At 38.7% G+C, this 21,915-nt stretch overlaps 1 protein-coding gene across 1 annotated transcript in view; it reads right to left on the reverse strand.

Annotated features, from left to right (window-relative positions):
• Positions 1-3,549: 3,549 nt before the first annotated feature.
• Positions 3,550-21,915, reverse strand: part of LOC148591392 (CUGBP Elav-like family member 4) — an 89,373-nt gene continuing 71,007 nt past the window's right edge. Inside the window, exon 2 of the mRNA XM_088537656.1 lies at positions 3,550-3,683. Coding sequence (XP_088393782.1) covers positions 3,550-3,683 — 134 coding nt within the window. The remainder of the gene's footprint in view (positions 3,684-21,915) is intronic.

Genomic DNA, 21,915 nt, shown 5'->3' on the forward strand with positions numbered 1-21,915 from the left:
CCTTTCAAAAGAAATATATAATGAAAAAAAAAAACAGGAAAAAAACCCTGCTTACTTCCTAACATCAATAAGACCTTCAGATTTCTGAAGTTAATAGTTTCCTAGCTGTTTAATTTCATAGTTATTCTTTGTGAGTCTTACAGGGAGGTTTTAACACTATGCAAAAAGGCAGTGCCTCCAACCAAGTATCCATGTGCTGGATCCATTCACTTCCAGTGCCGCAGAGAGCCACAAAGAACCAGAGGAAAAAATGCTGCTGTGCTTATCATACATGAGCTCAGTTTATTTGTGCTATAAATAAAAGTAGATCTTGATAGCATAATTACATTTCTCAGCATTATCCTCTGCCATTCGCTTTGGAAAGAAAAAAAGAAAGGGGAGAAAAAGTTGGCCTCACTATAATTTGTAATCAAAATGACTACACTTAAAACATAATTTTATTTCCCTGATTTCATTTCCTGTGGAGCTTTGCGGGGCAAATAGATAATATTACACCAAATCTGCAGGCAGATATTTTTCTCATGTCCCCTGCACTGTCAATGTCTAGATCACGTTTTTTTTTTCCCCTGTGTTTTCCCCCAGATCATGAGATGCATTTCTGATATTGCACTTGATCATTGAGAGAAATCCCAGGATAAAAAAACCCAAAGCTGACTCAACTTTTACTTCCTCTACTTTCTCTTTACCTCTCTCCAAATTACCTTTCCTTATCTGATATCAGAGAGAGAGAGACAGAAAAAAAAAAAAAGTGGTTTCCCACTATGAAGGATTAGCACAGATTATGGTGAACAGTGTTAATTATAGGTGGAGAAAGAGAATAGTGCATCTCTCCAATCTGTTCTTGATTTCCCTCGTGTCTGGCTGGCTGGTAATAAGCCTCCTTTAATCTGGCAGTCCCCTCGGTGAAATCTGCACCACGGACAGCAATATTGATTGCTTCTGAGAAACCATCACAGCTGCTCAACCAAATTACCTTTGATATGTGACCTTTAATGTAATTACTGCAACATCAAAGCATTTCTATAAATTATTAAAGAACTAATATACTTCATCATCCAGCTACTCTATTATATGTAAAATAAACAATCACAAACAAAACATTTAGAATTTGAGGCGTCTGGTGCTCACAAAAGTGCTCTTTACACACACGCTGCTACCTTAACCTTCAGTTTTTGCAAAGGCAGAATTTCAAACTGTCCAAAACAACCTAATTAATTTAAGTGAGGAATATTCAACTGATAATTTTGCCTTAAATTCCATTCTAGTTTCTACAAAATATCTATCATGATTCCCCACCCCAAAAACAAAGTACAACAAAGTATTCCCACCCCAAAACAAAGTACAATAAAGACTTTATTAATCAACACATACCTGCTTGGAAGTCTTTTGATTATTCCACAGGATGACTTTATGTCCCACATATAACATAGAAATATGCTTCACATATTTCTGTCATCTTACAAAGCACATCCAGAAAGTAATTACTGTAAAATACGTACATGTAGCCACTCCACTAAAAATACAGTGATACATAGCTAAGAGGCAAGGCATCTGAATCTGGACAAAAACTCCTGATGCCTCACCATTTCCATATATTAGCATTCATATGCATATTATTAAAAATGACTCAATTCTCTGTTTTATAATAGAAAGAACACAGCAACACTGCAAGGGCAGGCAAATATACTGTTTACTGGGGGAGGGAAAAATGTCTGTATTCAACAACTCACTGTAGTATCATTTCTTTTTTCCTATACCAAACTCACTAATTATTTTTCATAGTTCCTCAGTAGTACTGTTTGGGTCACAGATGCTGGAGGGTCAAGAGAAGGTCTTATATATGTATTATTTGTGAACTCATGTGAATGAGGACTTAGACCCCTGACCTTATGAGTGCTTCCTATTTTATGGTGATGAACTATGCTTGATATTGTCGGTGTATGTTATCAAATACAGTCAGGTAAGTCATAAATAATTCTTTGCTACTCACATAAGAAACATAAAACAGTATGTAGGCATGCTAGTTTATCAAGAGACAAGGCTGGTTTCCTTAAATAAACTACAGTGACATCATTCAGAAGATGAGTTCAGGAACCTGGCAGAAAACTGCATGCAGAGGGTTTGCTAGTGGAAAATAAGGCTCTATCCTGAGCCAAACAGAATTGGAAATGAATGGGACAGGAGAGGTCGGAGTTTCAAATAAAAGCAATTGTTACTCGAAGCATCCCTATTCAAAATACGTGTTTTTTATACATTGAGCTCCGTCAGACAGAGGAGAAAAATGGAAGGAAAGAATCACCTGTTAATATTAAAAACTGAGAAGAGAAAAACTAAATCCTAATAAAACTCAAATCACTCTCAAGCAGTCTGTGGATATTTTTTTTTTCTAAGAAAAAAATCAGAGTGTTGTCAGATGACAGAAGAGTATTTTTAGTGAATGAAGTGTGTGTGTGTGTATATATATATTGTTTTTATATATATATATATATATTTCACATAAAGAATGCCATTTAAGGCAAGAATAGATACAGAAGAGCAAGTTTGTGGACATCCCTATGCTGGCAAGGTGGCAAGCTTGAGAATAAGAAGCAAGGTGGCAAGCATAAGAATGAATTGGTGAATAGACCCAGGATGATAAATAAGCAGAACAGAACCAACACTGTCTTCATCAGCATAGAGCAACTAGTGCAACACCCCTCAGGTTTCGTGGAGAAATTGTGAATATACAGACTCAGTTTTTCAATAGCAACTAATGTGACAGTCCGGGGGTCAATCACGTTTCATTTTAGATACAACATCAAACTTTCAGAATTACACTCAAATATTCGATCACTAGTTTCAGTGACAGAGTCAAACCGGCTCTTTTCTAGCCACAAGTACTGCACTCAGCTGTTTCTAGCCCACGTATCCCAGCTGAATCTAAATAGTCTCCCCCTCCCTCCTCCTACTACTGCTAAACTGGAAACCCATCCCAGCAGGGCAGGTCTTCCCCACATAATACTGATTCTATTTTTAGTTCCACTTGTGTTGTCTGAACCTTAGATCTTGCTCATGTGAATAATTTTCCTCATTATCTTGTGTTCGTCTCTTCTCTCTCTCTTTTCTCCTTGTCTCACCGCCTTTCCAATCTGCTACAGCTGCTTGAATACTAAAGTAACTGAGTCAAACCACTTTGTCATCAGGAATATGTTTTCATTCTGTGATAACTCAATAATGTGATCTGTTTCTTGATTTCTTGCTGCCACACCTTGCCTCAGAGAAGAAAAATACTGAGAGATAGTACCTGGTAAGCATTTCTAACATTTCACTAGAGTGGTCAGAAGCCTAAGGCTTTTTCTCACTTGAGGAAGGCTGGTGGAATTCAGCCCACAACCAGTTAATTACTTCTACCTGCTTCCTGATTACTGCAAAAAGTTTTTATTTTTCTGCACGGAAATTACTCCAGCGGCTGGTAGCATCTTGGTTTTATGCACAATGCAAACAGTGAGTCATTCAAGTAAGCAGATACGTTCTGCTTTCAAATCCACAATGGGAAACTCCATGTGTAACCTATTTTAGGTTATTAAATATATAAGTGTACATATCTAAATGTGGACTCACCCCTGGCAGTGTCTTCTGTTCATGCAGTGCACTCTGGGCCTTTAGAGCAGACTCTCTTTCGCAGTACGTTAGGAAGGCACAGCCTGTAAACAGAAGGCAAAAATCTCAGTTAGAGAAGTATTTCAGAGCAGACCAGTTTAAAATTGGGATATAGAGCAATGTGCCTTCCCATCATCATCATCTCATACCCAGTAAAACAGCCATAAAACTCTCTTTAGTAGGTCAGCAGTAAAGAGTCAAGAGATGAAGCCATCATCACTTCCTCTAAGCCCTAGTGAAGAGAGGGCAACAGCATAAATATGAATGTGTATTTTTATTTGAATAGATTTTTAAGTATCATATATGTAGGACTGTACAGAATTAATGATCTCAGAGAACTTGCATGGTGGCAAAGTGGGGCATAAGATCCTACTTCTCCTTGAGCAGCAGCACTGGGAATAAGACCCTTATTGCCATAACATGCTGGAGGTCTCATGCCCTTCTTTTGTACCAAGTACTTTGAATAAAGGGCATACAAGGACTTAGGACTTCCTACTGCAGAGGACTACGCCTATTAGTTAGCCTGACTTGCATCCACAAGCAATCTCCCTGTTTACATCCACACCAAAAAGCCACCCCCCTGCACACACTGCTGCTAGAGCTCATTGGTTTCTAGCCACGCAAAGATGATCACAGAAAAAAAAAACAATAATGAAAAATAAAAATAATCCAATCCATCCACAACGCTCTACATATCATATCTTTGGTCCCTCCAGAAAGCTACTTTATCACAGAATGGTTAAGGTTGGAAGAGACCTCTAGAGATCATCTAGTCCAACCCCCCTGCATAAGCTGGGACACCTAGGGCACGTGGTTCAATCCCTGTTACGGTAGGGCAGAGCTTTTGCTCTGTCTCACCTCCTCTGACCAACCTCATGTCCCACTTTTTGTATAACCAGTCAATGTTGCAATGTCTTGTATCACTTGTGTCTGATGTGATCAGATTATTCCTGCTTACTGCAGTATACTGAAAACCTGCCAGTTCCTGCAGCAAAAGATGTGCTTGTTATGCAGAGAACATTTTCTTTGAAGTTACTACAGAACATCTGCAACCTCGCCAGCAACTTGAAGTGGGGGTATCACATCTTCCAAGGCCTAGGCAGTACGTCCCTCAAGTTGTGAGCACCTTTCAAGAGCGGCACAAGTTTGTTTCCTTAGCAGGTTCTCTGTACCATCCTACAACCTCATCTTGGCCCACTTATCTTCTCCTCTATGCATATAAAACATGCAAAAGGTGAGTAAACACTAGATCATGAAGTCTCCTGAGTCCAAATCACCATTGTGATCCTTCTGTTAACACAACATCCAGTTTCATCCTTAGATAATGAGGTTGGGAGTTTGGGTTCCTTAGAAAATATTAGTAAAAGTACGCAAACCTGTTTGTTTCTACATCACAGTGTTCTTAATACATCAATATATGCATAGGAATTTATACTAATTCTTAGAGATTGTTTCATGGAATTTACCCTACTCCCCTCACTGTGACACGACGACTTGAATTATTTTTCCAATGGGGTATGGAAAAACAAACCACCTATTTTTTGCCCTACTTTGTAGCCTACATGGCTTTCTGAGGTTCCTTTTGCTGTATTCCAGCCAATCGAATATATTTTGCATCAACACGTGTTAAGTCTCGTGAGCAAAGTCAACAATCAGTGAAGGATACAGAACAGTGAAAATTTGTGCCCGCCACTTATTTGGATTCATTCCCCTCTAGCTTTCAATGAACGAGGTTTCAGTTTGTTTGCATCTGCCAGATGCAAAAACTCTGTCAGAGACAGTTTACAGCTAGCAGAGGTTTGAAAAGGATCCTTAAGTCACCCATAGCTTGATAATCAAATGGGAAACTATGCTTAAATTTAATTTCAGTGCTAAATCACAGGCTGAGCGCTCTCTGTTGACTAGACACAATAAGAAAGTCTCCCTTTAGTAGCAGACGTGGAACAGCTGATACAGTCTAATTAGGCACATCATAGTGCACTGTTATAGAGATAAACTATGCAGTGTAAAGCTCCCATAATGATAGCTATATATTTCTCCTTATTGTGATGGCCATGACGACAGTTCAGGGTAACAAAGTCCTGCAACTCCTACCACTTCGTGACTGTAATTCAGATGGGGTAGACAGCAGACTCCTCCTCCTCTCTTTGTAAGAGCAACGTTTCCTTCCAAGATCCACAGAAGGTGCGTGTGGGAGTAAGTTCTCAGGAGGGAACAACCTGACTGAAGTCCTCTCCAAAGATGTTTGTGCAAGTGCTGGAAGTACCAAATTCTCAGAAATGCTATTTAATAGACTTCAAGCAAACGTCACTAACTCCCAAACAAGGCACTTGGGACAGAAATATGAAAAGAAGAGGAGGAAATCAAGTCAGAGGTTTGCATATGCTCTGACATCAAAGAAAACAAGCAGTATTTTCCCTGAAAAACATGTTTGCAGTTTTTTTCTTTTTTAGGTTTTTTTTTTAGGTTTTTAGATTACATCATGCACACAAATTATACTCTGTCCAGACTTTGTTAGGCAAAAGGCATTTATTTATGAAAAATAATGATTAATTTATTTCAAGTGAATCTTCAGAGCTTAACAGAGCTAGTGAGAAGTACCATTGCAGCTATGGCTAGCTGGAAAAAACAGAGAGCTTAGTCTTTCCTGTTGACTTCAGTCCAGACTTGGACTGAAAAAGGTCTGTTTGTAGATGTGGCTTTTCAAAAAAAAAAAAAAAAAAAAAAGTCTGATCTTTACTTTTTGCATAATATTGCTGATGGGGGGAAAAAAAGCATCAGCTAGAATATTTTTCAAATGCTTTAACACCCGGATTGCAATAAAACCACAGAAATCTATTACTCAATCCTGCAAGAATTTCCAATATTTCAGCTCCCAGTGCATTAGGTTACAAGAAGTTTCTTTCCTGTTCCCCACCTCCCTGACCCCAACCTCAAACATCAGAGTCCTCAATCCGTCTATAGCATTTTCCCGACTCGTGAAAGCAGAGTTGTAGCACCTCTTTCCCTGTGAATGGTTATGCCCCTTTCAAAAGATACAGATAATGTTTGCTGAAGGCTCAACGGTCAGAGCACCAAACCTCAACCTCTACTACCACAGTATACAATACTCTGAACAGTGGAGTCTTGAAATACCAGATGAAACAACTACTAGGTTTCACAAAGACAAATTTTTTATTTCCATTTGGATTTCTCTGATAGAAAAGGTTTAAGAATGATCAGTTTTCTCCATAGAAAGCTTGGTTTTCTACAGAATGAACTACTGCACTGAACAACCACCTTGATGGAAAACCCTTAAGAAGTTCAACTTTACAGCTCATTTGCCATCAGCTGTTTGTGTTGGATATGAATCTGACTCCTGGGTGAAAGGCTTCGTATTCCATTATAAATCAGTTGCACCATCCAGCCCTATGGAACAGCCTTGTATAATGAGCATTTCTAAGCACATCTCAAGGAAAGACAGAGAGAAGGCTGTGCATTATTTTTGTCAGTTACTTGTATGGATGATAATGACGGAGTGAGTACAGTGCTTGAGAATTATATCTGAATTTGAACAAAAAAATCTAATTGACTAATTATTGGTAATGAAGGATTTGCTCCTAACTGTTCCTCATTTCAATTCCTTTTCTCTTAAACATGCCAAGTTTTCTAGACATGTGTCAATCAGCTGAAAAATGCTTTGTTTTGATTGTTTTTCCAGATGTTCATTTGCTACCAATGGACAGCTCTTTGGGCTAGCGCATAAACATCTGGAAACTCCCAGCTGGCAATTAACTCTCAACCTATTGAACTGCAGTCTCTTGGAAACATGAGAACACATCAAGTGGTCTCCTGGGAAACAAGGTTGTTAAAGAGAACGGGGAAATAAAAACAGGAGCTCGAGATGGAGAGGTTAAAAAAAAAAAAAAAAAAAAAAAGCTTTATTTTAATTTTACCTCCAGGGAATTCAACAACATAAATAATAATTGCAAGGAATACAGGTGGATAACGATTGCATTTATGGCAACCTCCAGCCCAGAGTACATCTCCAGAAGATTCTTGCAGAACAAGAGGCAGAACAGTCAGAAGCCACATTCTGGGTGAACAGTATTCATGGGGAAGCAGAATTGTTTCATCCTGCCAGTACTCAGTTCATCCAGAGACAAAGGCAGGATCTCTTCACCCTGTATCTCTGCATTCATTTCAGTGAATAGGTTCATTTCCAACCAGCTCTGCAGTTCCTATACTGCAAAGAACTGCTCACCTATCTTAGGTTTAGCTAAAGTTTCAAATGTCTACTATCCATGGCAAGAAATTCATTAGACCATTTCATGGTGTAAATGACAGGAATAAACCCCTGAAGATGCCTCTTCCTGGCACTGAGTGCAGACTCCAACACAACTACCACAGACTCAGAATTTCAGCAATTTTAGGTTGTATATTCACAGCAACAGATTCAAACAGCAAATACCTCTAAATTTCCAGCTACCTCAAGCATGTGCTTTTTCTGTACTTTAATTCTTATTATATTGTGGCAGATGAATGTGATGCATACTGGTCCTATGAATTACTATTTAAGGGTTTTCTCCTCTTTCTTGTTTTAATCTGGCAGACAGCCATAGATATTCTGGCACAGCCTTTTCTTTGCCTGCTGTTTAGGCCAAAAACAAGCATTTAGTGACTTCAGACCTTGTCTGTTTGATAAGTGTTTTGGTGACATACTATTTAGTGGAACTATATAACCTCATAAGAAGTGTGCCTGCAACTCTCCTGTATTTTTGGATACAGAAGCATTGCCTGGAATTTGCACTATATTCATGAAGATCTTTTCCAGGTATTTGCTGTATGTCTGAACAAGTCACTGAAGATGTGACCTAAATTCAATGAGAAAATACTTCAACAGGCTTTGGAAAATTCCCTTAATCTTTCTAGACCTATGTTTACTCATTGGTGTTATAACAGCAATTTTACAAGTTTGTTGGGTGCTTTGAGTGTTTTGAAGGAAAGTCAGAAGAGTTATAACAAATTCTGAGATCACAGGTATAAATTGTATGTAACCCAATACCATCCAGTTGCACCAAAACATAAATCAAGGGTTTATAATTTGCTCCATCATCTAATACTTTTTCTGAGAGAATTATTGTCTCAGACACCGACCTAGACTAAAACAAAGGTAATCCAGATTAGCTGGGATAAATGTAGCTTTTGAGAAGGTTGGTTCCAGTGGTCTAATCCAAACACATTTAATTTAAATATTTATGATCCTAGAGTATGCACACTTTTTTTTTTTTTTTTTCCTCCAAAGCTCAGCTGACAGGTGATAACTTCTGAAATTACAGCATTACTTCTGATATCTGAGTGTAACTAAATTAAGAATCATCACCCAAGATAAAACTATTACAAGGCTGTCACCGTTCTTTTCAGTTTAAGACAAACAGCTTTATAGTTTTAGTTTCATTGATACTCATAGAAAACACCACTATTAGAGTCAAAATCAGCTTTACTGTGTCTTAGGTGTCTGAGTAGCACATGCACTAGTGACCTGTTACTGTTATGTTAGCAGCATCTCAAAAGAAAAACAAAAAAGTCAATCATACAGCATCTACTATTGTAGGGTTTTTTTCCCTATTGCCTTTAACGTACCTAGCTTCCCAAACCCAAAGGAAGCGGAGCCAAGGGATTCACTCCAGCAGTCCCAAACGGAATTCAAAGTTCCAGAAAGCAAAACAGAGCTCAAGCACAACTCCTCAGGCCTTGATTCTCTATTCCTAATTTACACTGCTTGCTAGTCACACTCCAGCTTAATGATTACAGCCTTGGAGAGGAGCTGCTTTGAGTGTAACTTGCATCTGTGGAAACAGGCACTCATAGGTAACAAGCCTGAGGTATTTATAATTAGAGCACAGAGAATGAGGCATCATATTTAGAACATTTGTCCAAGGTGCACAAGCAGTCTTGGTGGAGTGAAGATCTATCCTCTCTCTTCAAAGCCCTAGGTTTGTGTTCTAGCAGAGCACTTCTTCTGAAATAAAACAGTTTTGTCCAAAGTACACCAACCTGTTATACAGAGCAGGATTTCTTAAGAACACTCCTGCCTTCAAATCACCATCTCAGTAGCTGTCTCCCACCTAGGATTGCAAAGTAAGAAGCAAGCCTTTTTTCCCCCCATTTAACTATCCTAGTTCTAAATGTCTAGTTTTGAAGCAATGCTCATTTGCTTTGTCTATAGTGGACTGCTCAAGCTTTAATCATTCAAGGTTTTTAGAGACTGAGCTGAATTTTCTTCAGGGGACACAATCAATAAAAACTTTTGGAAATGCAAGTGCTTTATCCAATTTCTTCATCTGTTGCTCTCATAGTGATTAACTACCTTCTAAAGTAACTTAACATCTTTTCAGGTGAAGAAAATTCACTTGGGTAGAACTTTCTTTTCCTCCATCTTCCATGCTACACATCTTCTGAACACTGTTAACAGGGAAAAGATAGGAATAAAAATCTTCCCAGATATCAGCTTCCCTGTCAATTATATTGCAAGGCAGATTAACATCCGAAATGCCCTGCTGAGTGGAATGCTAATTTTCTTTTTCCTCTTATGTTATTTGCCATTAACCACTATGATGCTGTAATTTCCCTACTATAGATAACTTGATAGCGGTCTATATATAAAAGCACACCTAATGCATACTCATACATAACCCATGTACCAAAATTAAAAAATAAAAAGCTAGGTCTTGAAATCCAGAAGATGATCATATTTACAAAAACTTAACTTGCATAAAACACAATTATGATACCCTAAAATGAGATGTGGATGTGTACAATTCAAATTATTCTGAGTCCTTTCTCAGACTAAGTAGTGCTTAATTATATTTAACAATACCCATGCAGACAGAGAGATTTGAGTAACTGCTAGTGTAAATACTTTTCAACAAAACACTCTATTTTGATAACATGTAGGTTTTTTTGGTGAAAATATCAATTTTAAAAATACTCCTAGATATTTTCAATGAATTTTGTCAAAAGATATTTCTCAGGCCCAGGATACTGTTTCTGACCAAAGCCTACAGAGGATAAAGTTCTTCCAGGGCAGCCAGTAGTCCAGACTCTAATACAAATCAGGCAAGAAGGGTCTTTGAACCTGGGACTTCAAAACACACAGCAACGTGCCTGTCACTTTCAGCTACCTGAGGAGTACTCTTTAGAGCACTTCTATGGATTTCTTTGTGAGAAACTCAACAGGTAGCCTACCTCCATTCTAGTGCTGGACAGAAAAGCTTTTGACTAACTTTCTCTTCAGAATGAATGCTGTCTGTTTAGATCCATGCAAGACAAAGATTTTCCCATAGCCCTGAAAGCTCTTTGCAAGTTACTGTGCTGACTAGTACTCAAGATGAGATAAGGGACAGGGTGAACTACCAGCACACATCAGCTACTGTTTTCCTATAGCTGCCAACATTTTTATCTCTAAATTTCATCTTGATGGACCTGAGATGCATTTGATCCTAATGCTCATTGCCGAAGTCCCTGAAAGTCCAGCCCATCGAGAATCACAGAATCAGAATGATTAAGACCGGAAGGGATCTTTGGAGATCATCTAGTCCAACTCCTCTGAACAAGTAGGGTCACCTAGAGCACATTACACAGGAGAGCATTCAGGCAGGTTTTGACCATGTCCAGAGAGGTAGCCTCCACAACCTCTCTGGGCAAGTTATTCCAGGGCTCAGTCACATAAGGTTTTTCCTTAAATTCATTCAAATCTTCACAAAAACATTTTACTTTCCAGAAGAGATAGACAATCATCTAATTTCCATACAAGTAGCAAGCTGCCACTGACAGATTACTATTAGAGCAACAGGAATGTAGTTTACTGGTTAAGGTAATTCTCTACCAAAGAAATTGCAGGCAGAGGACTGCAAGTATCTGGTGTTTTGAATTGCAACAGAACACCCGTTTCTGGGCTGGGTGAGACACCAGCCTGGTCTCACTCTTTTTTGCCTAAAAACTGTGTTCTATATTACAAGGATGTCCCTCGGGCCTGGCCCCTCAAACAATCAGAGAATGCTTTTGATTTTAAACTACTAAAAATATTGACTTAAAGAGAAAATTCTTTTCTGGACCAAGCAACAGCATTGCCTGCATTTCAGAACTTGGCCACGAATGAGAAAGTCAGGGCCAGACTTTGGGGAACATTCAAGTGTGGATCAAAATAAATTAGTTCTAGTTCCTACCTGATCCAGAAACAGTAGCTTTAGGTTAAAACCTTGATTATCTCTAAGTTTGACTCACTAATACAAACACATTAGATTTTTTCTTTGAAGTGACAGGTAGATTATCTATTTTCCCTTGCAGTCTCAGATCGAAAAGTTAATAAAATTGAATTTTGAGTTTCACCTGCAATGTTAGGAATATAACTAGAAAAAACACTACTGCTGAAACACTATCACTTACATTCAGACAGTAATGAGTTAAGCCTCCTTAGAGTATCTGCATTAATTAAACTCTACCTGCTATTCTGGGTCCTGCCTTTTGAGTTCTTTCTATTGTTAGCAAAATATGAATAACTCAGTGTATTTTCTGGAACAGTCTTGTCTGATTCAAAAACTTTTTCCTGATTTTATTTTGATTATTAGTCAATATATGTCAAATATCAGTCAAAATGCTATTTTTAAATAGCAATTAAGTGACTTGGGCCTCAAAATACATCTCTATCAAAATCTTCTCTAAACAAGCTAGATTGTTCTGTAATGTGCAGCTTTCTCGCAGCCCTTGCCCTTCTGCAGCCATATAAGCTTGGGTATATGACACTCAATATACAGTGCCAAGCTGAGCTGCACATACTCCTTGGAAAACAACATCAACTCTGTGTGCAGGGAATCAGTTTGTACTTAAAAACATAAAAGCTTGTGCTTCTATCCTTAAAATAATGCTGGGGCCACGCAGAGTACATCTTGTCAATAGCACTATTTAAGCTTTAGTTGCAGGAAGATGTGAAGTAGCTTGTACTAAATACAAACATAGATATGTTGTAAACAGCTTTATACTCTTTCTTCTGAGACAGGCTACACATATCAGTAGGCTTCTGATATTTCCAGCTCAGAGGGGAAGCAAAAGGCACTGAAACAATTGCAAAAAATATATATTATTAGAGAACTTGTGGCCCATTCAGAAGCAGAATATTGTTATTGTTCTTACCAAGTTTGCCAGTACACATTTTTCAAATTGAGAAGTTTATATTGAGAGCTGAACCTTCTGGATACTTCTCAAAATCAAACTCCAGACATCTCTATTACCTATAATCAAACTTTCTCCCTCCCTACCTATATAAAAAATATAAATGGGATGTTAACAAGTTCCACAGAGTTTGAAGTGCAGAGAAGTGCTTCTGAAGCTACCTTAAGACTTTTACATTCCAAGTCAGAACCAAGCCCATAAGAATATATTTCTTGATTCCAGTTAGTGCAAGAATGAAAATATTAAAGCAGCAGCTGTTCATACAAGATGATCATCCTGAAATATTGGAAGTCTCCAGAAACTTTCAAGAGTCACAATACAAGCCAGAGAAAACTCTTGATACCAGCTGGCTTCATAAGATTTCTGGAGACAAATTTCAGTTGTCAGAACAATTAACATCCAAGTTCCAATAACCAGATGCTGTTTTCCATATGTTTCCACTTTTGATTGTTTCTTCTATCTGTTAAGTGAAGTTAGAAGCAAACAAGTATTGCCTCATCTCCCATTTCTTTCTTCCTATCCTTCTTTTTCAAAATGACTTGTTCAATTAGCTATATACATGAGAATAGCATCGAGTAAGATCAGGTTTTCCCATAGAGAGATAAAGTAACCTTTGTGATCAATGAGAGAAAAAGAAATTGGTATCAGAGGTCTTTTTTGTCTTTTCTGTCTTAAAATGAAACTAAAGAGCTAGGTCCCAAATATGAGGGCCTCCACAGCTCCTACTGCATCTTTCCCCTTATAGTCAGGGATCTGCATTTCCCAGGGATTACCTGCCACTTTGGTTTACGTGCTGGCAATGTTGAAGCTCCCAAGGAGCTTCAACGATGAGCAACATCCAGCAAAAAAGCTCTAAGTTGAGCCTTCATTACAAGCAGCAGCTTGTAGTAAACAACTTGACTCAAGTACAAGCTATCTGGGGGCTAGACAAGACACTCAAGGCTGGAAGATTTTGTTGTCTGTCCAAAGCCACATGAATAGTTTGCAGTAATGATCAGCCTTGAGCCAAAACTTCTCTAGATTCTGCCCAGGGCCTCAAGTGCCTGTTGGTCTGCTTAAGTGCTGACAAATCGCCTTGTGGAATTTCTAATATGTTATGATTTAAGTTGATTCTCTCAAAGTAGACTAAGGACTCTAAGAATCTGTGATTCTGTGCAAGAACCCTGTTGTGGCACACTTTTAGGAGTATATGCCCTTCAACCACTGCAGTGTTGACTTCCTGGGCGAGAAGCTAAGTATAAAGAGCATGGGAATTTGACTATTCAGAGTCTAAAAATTCTAATTTTTAGAAAAGGTGTAATGATGCAATCTCCGAAGTTTAAAAAAAGACAGTAAGATTAATTATATCAAGATCTGTGTAATTTACAAAACGTCAGCACCCTAGGTTTAAAAGGGCTCTTATCAATGTGAAGTGAAGGAAGTACAATTTCCTGATGAATACAGAACTCTAGTTAAAGAGTAATCACTATTGGAGAGAGGTTTTGATCACTTTTTTTGTTGATCGACTTAAAAAATCAGTGAACATCGAGTATGTCATAGATGGCTACAGCAAGGCTTCAGTCAAATATTTGATAAATCTTCTAGCACAAGTCTTTATTTTGAAAATGAATTTACATTGGTTCAAATGAGCACTGTAGCAACAGAAGTACGGAGGACTGGCAGGAGGAATGCTAAGGATAAACAGCAGTTGTATCAAGACAGAAGAGCTATCTAGCAAAGAGGTACATCTGATCTAATTTAGCAGCATCGATATAGGAAACAAACAGCACAATAATGAAATTTTCGCATGTGGAGTAAGATGATGAGTAAAGCACAATAGATCTGAGGGTGCTCCCAGTAAAGCCCTCCAGGAGAGGATTAACCATTCACAGCACCTTGCATGATTCCGCTCAAAATACAGGTAGAGAACAGGAACAGAGACAAAACATCTGAATGTTCAACAGGAGACAAAGTGGAAAGGCAGTAATGTCAAAAGACACTTCAGGTGACAGTGGACATCTTGTGAATAATGCTTCCTCTTTTGTCTTGCATACATCACTGCTAGATCAAAAATATCTCCTTTCTTTGGCATCAATAAAAAACCCACATCTAAAATGATCCTGTCAGCTCTGATCACCTAGAAGTGTTAAGACAGACATAGAGGAAAAAAAAAAAGTCAGGGGGAGGCAAGCAAAAGCAGAATTCAGAGAAGAATTCTTAATGGGCTGGGAAAACTGACTTATGAGAAAAGATTAAGAGAAAAAAATAAGTAAAGCTTGGCTAAATGACAACTCAGGGGAATAGACTATAACCAGCTACAAAGCCTTGAAGGTGTAAATACAAAGTAAGGAGAAGAATTGTTCAGGGTAATACCAGAGGATAATAACCACAAATAACGACAGGAAATTTAACAATTGACTGTTCAAGCTGAGCATCAGGAATGCTTCCCTAGCCATTAGGAATGTTGGCATCTCCTACCCCTCCACCCCACACTGGCTGTTGTCTCATGCCAATCTCCCAGTCAAGAAGATGCTTCCTAGAGAAGCAGTCTCTTGCTTTGCTGACATGCATCTGTGTGATGCTTGCCTATGTAGATTTTTGTAGGGTTTGTTGTTGTTGTATTAAAAAAAAAAAAAAAAAAGGAGAATGCAACCTTTAAGTCAGAAATTCCTAACATTTTTCTCATTATTCCATATGACATGGAATATAGATTTTCTTCCACTATCCCCCTCTGATGAAGGGCTTTTAACCCAAGAACAAAATCATAGCAACTGATTCTTATGCTGTCTAGGACAATTGCAAGTTGCTGGATGAAAGTTTATGGCCGTACAGAAGGTAAGAGTAAACATTAACGCTGTCTCCCAGCCATTAGAACAAATCAGTCCTTCAGGGCAGTTTTATTACTCTGGTCACCTAAACCCAAAACCATAAAAGAAAAGTTAATGCTGATCAAAGAAAAGGCATTTAAAGAGCCTCCATTTTCTCCTTTCCCCCTATTTCTTATTTTTATGATTCTATCCAACGGCTTAACACGTTCTCTATCCCAAGAGAAAGGCCATGCATTTAGAAAACCAGCCTCAATAACTTCTCAGTGAAAGCAAGTCAGAACTTCCCATCCCACTCAGATGACATTAACTTAAAATATAATCCATCAGCGGTCAGCTAGACAACTTTCTACAACCTTTAAGAGATTGAACTGCAGCCAGACACCCACAAAGGTATTGGAGATGTTTATCTTATACAGATGAATTTCAAGAAAACAAGAGCAAATTATGGAAGGGCAATTATAATTCTACTCATTCTTTTTAAGGTTTAAGATGATGCCCTGATTCTCATGCATTTCTTTGATGACTTAACAGGAGGAACTCAAAAGTAGGTGTGGATATAAAGCCATGTACATTGAAACTACAGACATCACAGCCAGCAGTTCCTAATGGGAAAATATTAGGACAATGCCCAAGTCACTAAAAGCAAGATTAAAAAAAAAAAAAAAAAAAAAAAAAAAAAAAAAAACACAACTTCCTAGGATTACCGAACTTGATGACCTAACAAAACTTTTCCCTTCTTGTTTCCTATCCATGAATCACTGGCCAGCAGATGCCCCCAAGCAAGCAAATGCACATTAATGATGTGGTTTTGCTTTTTTTTCCCCCCTCAGTGAAGCTAAAAATAGTGAGCCAGCTGTTGAGTATCCCTAGTGAATCTCTGCTTATGTCAGAAAGGAGGAGAATGGAGTTTAATGAGTTAAAAATGTTGTTGCCTTCAAAAAGAGGGAGTTAGAACATTATATACAAGTGATGTGCTAAGTCAGATAAAGCCCATCTAGTATAATATCCTGGCTCCAAGAGTGGCCAAAGGCAGATGCCTAGAGAAGAGCAGGAGGGTAAGTGACCCTTCCCCTGAGTATTCTTGGTCTGCAGCCTCATGGCTTTGGAACTTTGGGGCCAAACATGAGGCCTATCTACTAGGCAATCATTTGATGAAACTGAATCCTCACATGATTACCACAGCCATTTATTACGACTTCACATTTCAAATGCAGCTTCTCTTGTAAGCAGATTATTCTTTTTGCTATGCACAATATCCATCCCATTAAGCAAAATATCTTTCCAGAACTTTGTCTTAAATATCTTAAATTTCACTTATTACTCCCACATGAAAGCAACCATAATGCAACTCCATCCTTATATTCCCCATCCTTATATTTTCTGTACTTCATATTAATCTATCTGAAAAGAGCTTATCACTGATATGACCTGTAACCTGTAAGAACTCTCTGGTTAAAACAGTGTAGAAAACGCTATTTCTGTTTTGTAGAGCTTTTAAGAGGTGTTTTTTTTTTTTTTTTTTTTTAATAGATAAATTTCAGGAAATAAGCTTTCCAGGAAAAGCAGCAAATCCCATCTTAGCAAGTTGCAGTCTTAAAAGGATGGACCATACCAACATCACTTATGATTTCATCTCACCATGGAGGCCAAACGATGAAGCAGGATACATCAGCTTCAGTGGTGTGACCCACACAGCTCCCAGCACTGACTACCCTGTTTCACACAGGCAACGCAGCTTTCGGTGACCAAAGCTGATTAGCTGGCAGAGGCCTTATTTGAGCTGAAGTGCTTTTAAACTGTTCTGGTTGCAGCAAATCAGCATTGTTCAGCAGGCAGCACTTTAATTACAGAATTCCTTGCCTTCTTGAGCTCTAGCTGTGATGGCATCCCAGCTTTCTCCTGATGGTACTTTCTATATGATACTAAAATACTTCCATACGATACTAAAAACATCCACAGAAATGATGAATTCCTATACAAACTGCTCACTTTCCCCCGACCAAAAAAAGAATGCGTAGAAAGAAACTCAAAAGCGAAACCTGTAAAATCTCTGCATATTTCTGACAGCTTTCATAAGGGTAAAAAAGTACAAGCTTTTCTATGTTAAGTACAAATCAGATGTCAGGAAGCATTCAAAGTTAAACTACCCCTATAGCAAAGCTACATTATGTATGTTTTTAAAAGCCTCAATTATACCATTATACATTATTTTACCATTTTCAGTTCTCTAGCTTATTTTGCTGTAGTTTGTTCTGTGCATGTACAGATCCCAGCAGATAAGAATCCTCAAAATACCTGCAGCCACTTTCCGCAGTGTAACTGAGCATTTCACAACTTGCATCAAAACATATATGATCATTGCTTGATTTAATTGCAGTAGATTAGGTCTATATAGAATGTTATGCTATAGCAAAGATGAAGATAGGATTCTTTACCTTAAAGAAATGGTAAAAGAGCAAAAGAGCAGCATCTTTAGCAATAGCAATCTTGCTATTACTAAATAACTGTAGTATCAGAGGCATCTTTATCTCCTCCCACCCTTCTTGTATGAAGGGTTGTGTGCATATAATCGTGGACTTCAGTCATGCAATACTTCTTTCCTCCAGAACACCTCGAGTTGGAATAGTCCACCTCACGAGAGACTGTATTCTGGAAGAGCTTCACATCGCCAGATGATACTTTTTTAGATACTTGCTCAAGTTATAAGCATCTGCCTAATTTGTGATCTAAAGGGAAAGAAAACTAGCATATATCGCCTATATGCTACAATATCCCTACAATAGTATTTTGCTATCCATATGCTGCATGAAGCACCATGGCAGCAATAACATGACATTTGACAAACATCTTCACTCCCAAGTCTGTCCAACTCATAAGCATTCTTCAGCAGCAACCCACCAATGCTCTGGACTGGGGGCTGCTCTACAGATAATGACTGTGATATTCCTACCTCTTGTTTTTGCCCTCTGTGGAATACATCCAGGTATCCACAAAGTCTCTCATCTGCCCTGTATTACCATGTCTAAGACTTTCACAGGTTTCGAGTGAATGCCCTGCAGCCATACCAGCACCTCTTTGGCTATGATTCGTACATAGCTCATGAACCTGCCTCCCCAGAAATAGTCCATTTGTAAAGGGCTGAGGCTCAGCTCAGAGCCTGCCACTTGAAGGGCTTCACACCATCAGTCTTTCCCTTCACACGTGACTCTGCTGCAAGCTATTTCGTGAATGAGAGGACAATCCAGAGCCATTTGCTGCTACTTTTTTTTCCCCCTTCCAGTTCTGCTCAGTATGCAGATTCCATTCACAAGGTCAGACACTGAAGTCTTCAGTGATCATGCAATGATCATTACCTAACAGGACATGCCATGACACATGGAAGCACATACAAAGGTACAGTTATTCCAGACTGCTCATTAAAGATCTTCCCTCAAGTGCAAAAGGAAAGGGCAGACCATCTTCATCTTAGTGTGCAGCTCAAACGCTCCCTCCAGCAGTCAAAAACAAAGCTTGTACCAAAAGGAATATTCAAGGACAGGGAGAATAAAGTGCTACTACCATTGAAAAAAGCTGTTGTGAGACCTCAGAAACATTAGGTCCTATTCTGCACACCTGTGTTACAAGAGGCCATCTCTCCCCTGCTGCAGGTGTTGCATTCTGAGATCCTGTTTATCATGTTTTATGCAAGACCTTGGTTTTTAGTCCAGCAAGAACAAAAGCTCAGAATAGATATGATTGCTAGCTATATCACCAAGGTAAATATCAGGGAGAAAGAAGCATTTAAACTAAAGGACAATTTTGCACAAGGACAAATAAGTATAAATTGACCATGAATAAATTTGATCTGGGAATTAGTAGAAGGTTTCTAACCATCAAAGGAGTGATGCTCTGGAACTGCTTTCCAACAGGGTAGTGAGAGCAAACGATCTAATTAGTTTAAAGATGAGGCTCAATAAACTTATGAAAGGGATTATGTGATGTTGTCGCCCGCAGTAGCAGCGAACAGATCTTGGTGATCCAGGTCCCCTCCAGTCCTTTGCTCTAAACTGCATTCTATCCACCTAAATTTTCTATGCAGTTTCAGTTTGCCAAGCTGCTCTTCCTTCCTAGCACTCAAATCGCAGAGCAGTGTTTTAGTAAGCACCACAGAGACTGTTCTGCTCCAAAGCAGGGTTGGCTTCCCTTTGCAGAAGGGCATATGAACTTGCCTTTTTTGTAGAGAAAACGCACGCACTTTGAACAGCAATTGAAATGCCAGTGGGCTGCTTCTATGGAAAACTTGGGCAGAGCGCTACATTATTCTAAGAAATACTCATGCAAGCTGAAGACTACGTTGATATTTAATAAAGAGCAATTCTTTTCTTTTGTTTGCAATATATGGATAAGCAGTTAGGCAAACTGTATTTCTTGGTTTACTTTACAAATCAAGAGCACTGTCAGCCACACAGCAGTAGTAGTTGAAGTTCAGAACTGTCAGTTCACTGCACTTGCAACAAAATGGAGCTCGAGAGGTCAGTTATCCAACCAGCTACCAAAATGCCTGTCACACAAACCACTCTTAAAGTTCTTGTCTAATCCATTCCTAGAAACCAAAAATAAAATCCATTTCTATCACCTCAAAAAAATATCACCTCAATCTCAATTCTAATGAGCACCAAAACTGGCTTGTGGAGACAACCTCGAAATGAGTCATTCCTCATTTTACAGCAACAGACACTCAAGCTGTGTTTCCACAAAGTTAAAGCCATCTCAGGATTGCCCCAACAGCAATTAGCAAAAAGTCTTAATATTAGCCACTATTTTAAAATAACTGACTGTTTCCTATGAAGATCAGCATCTTGATATGCAACACGGTCTCAAAAAAACAGCAAAAGAAAGTGCCTTCTGAAAAGAACATGGAGCAAGCGTCTTAGATTTGCTAAACAATTCAGAGAGTATTTGCCTGGACAGTTCAATATTTCAGTGTTGTAAATTAGATCAATGGACTGGTGGCTATTAAAACTAGGGATACAGACCACCTTGGCCCCAAGAAGTTCCTGAAAGCTCTCACTTCTATCATTGCCAGAAGATGAAAAATGAGCAGCATGGAGAAGGTCAGGGGTGTCAGTCCTCATCTCAGCCTTCCCTTAACATACCCTTTTCTCCATGCAGGAAGGCAATAACTATGAGCGTTGTGTATTAAGCATACAAAACCACAGGGATTTTTGTCATACTGGAAGAGACCTTTGCATTTCTTTTCTTTTTTGTTCTGAACCAGTCTTATAGACAAAGGAGAAATTACTATCCCCATTTCACAGATGTTTAAACAATGTAAAAAAAAGAGCAGACTGGCCTTCTACCCTTCATCTAAATAGGTGAGGATTGTTTACCCAGAATTCTAAGTTAAAGACATTATTTTGCCTCTTCCAAATTCTCTCAACTTGTCCACAGTGCATTTTACCTTCTCTCAACTTAGTCCATAAAGTGATTTGGGATCTTCTTTGGAATGGAGGAGGCTCTACAACTACAAGCTGTTATAGAAACCAGTCTGCCTACTGCTCTCCTGGGCTCCTGCATTATGCAGAGCTTGGTGTTCACATTCTCTGCTTTAGGAGTTGGTGCAACACTCAGGAAACACTGAGGACTAGAGATCACACATTTAAAAAGTAAAAATTTCTTAAGATCAGCTTCAAAAATTTGAACTTCTCCAGAGCTGAAGCTTCGTAGGAAGAGAAGTTTTGATGCCAGAAGTGATACAGATGTAGGAGAGGTACAAACAGTAGGAAGTTAGCCAGAATTGTTAGTTAGAAGACATTTGTGTCTTCCCTTGCCATCTCCCCTGAGTTAACTTTACCTACTGAGAAGGGAGAAATGGCTTCCTCAGTAACACCCGCCCTCTAACATCTTCAGGATGCCCAACCAGCCCCCATCCAGCAGCTCAGCCAAGTCTCTCTGGTCTTGGCAATGAAACAGGGAAATGCTTGAATGCTTCTTGAACATTTAAAACTCTCTGTGAAGGACAAACAGATTCCCCCTGTTTTTCTCCATCTCTCTTACTTCTGTCATAGAACATTCCTCTGATATTTTAAAGACAAGTCTATTCTGAAATACTGGACCAACTCAAGAAAGCATGTTCATTAAGTCTACGAGAAGAAATAAGTGGTAGAAAGCCTACCCAATCCACCTAAGCTTATAATTTTATGCCAACACTATAAACAAACATGTGCAAAATATTTAAATTATTGCACAGTCACATTCTATGAAGTTCAATGTTTCTGTG

Source organism: Tinamus guttatus, unplaced genomic scaffold, assembly GCF_059628265.1.
Source record: "Tinamus guttatus ecotype Peru unplaced genomic scaffold, ASM5962826v1 Tinamus_guttatus_pri_ptg000836l, whole genome shotgun sequence".
NCBI lineage: Eukaryota > Metazoa > Chordata > Aves > Tinamiformes > Tinamidae > Tinamus > Tinamus guttatus.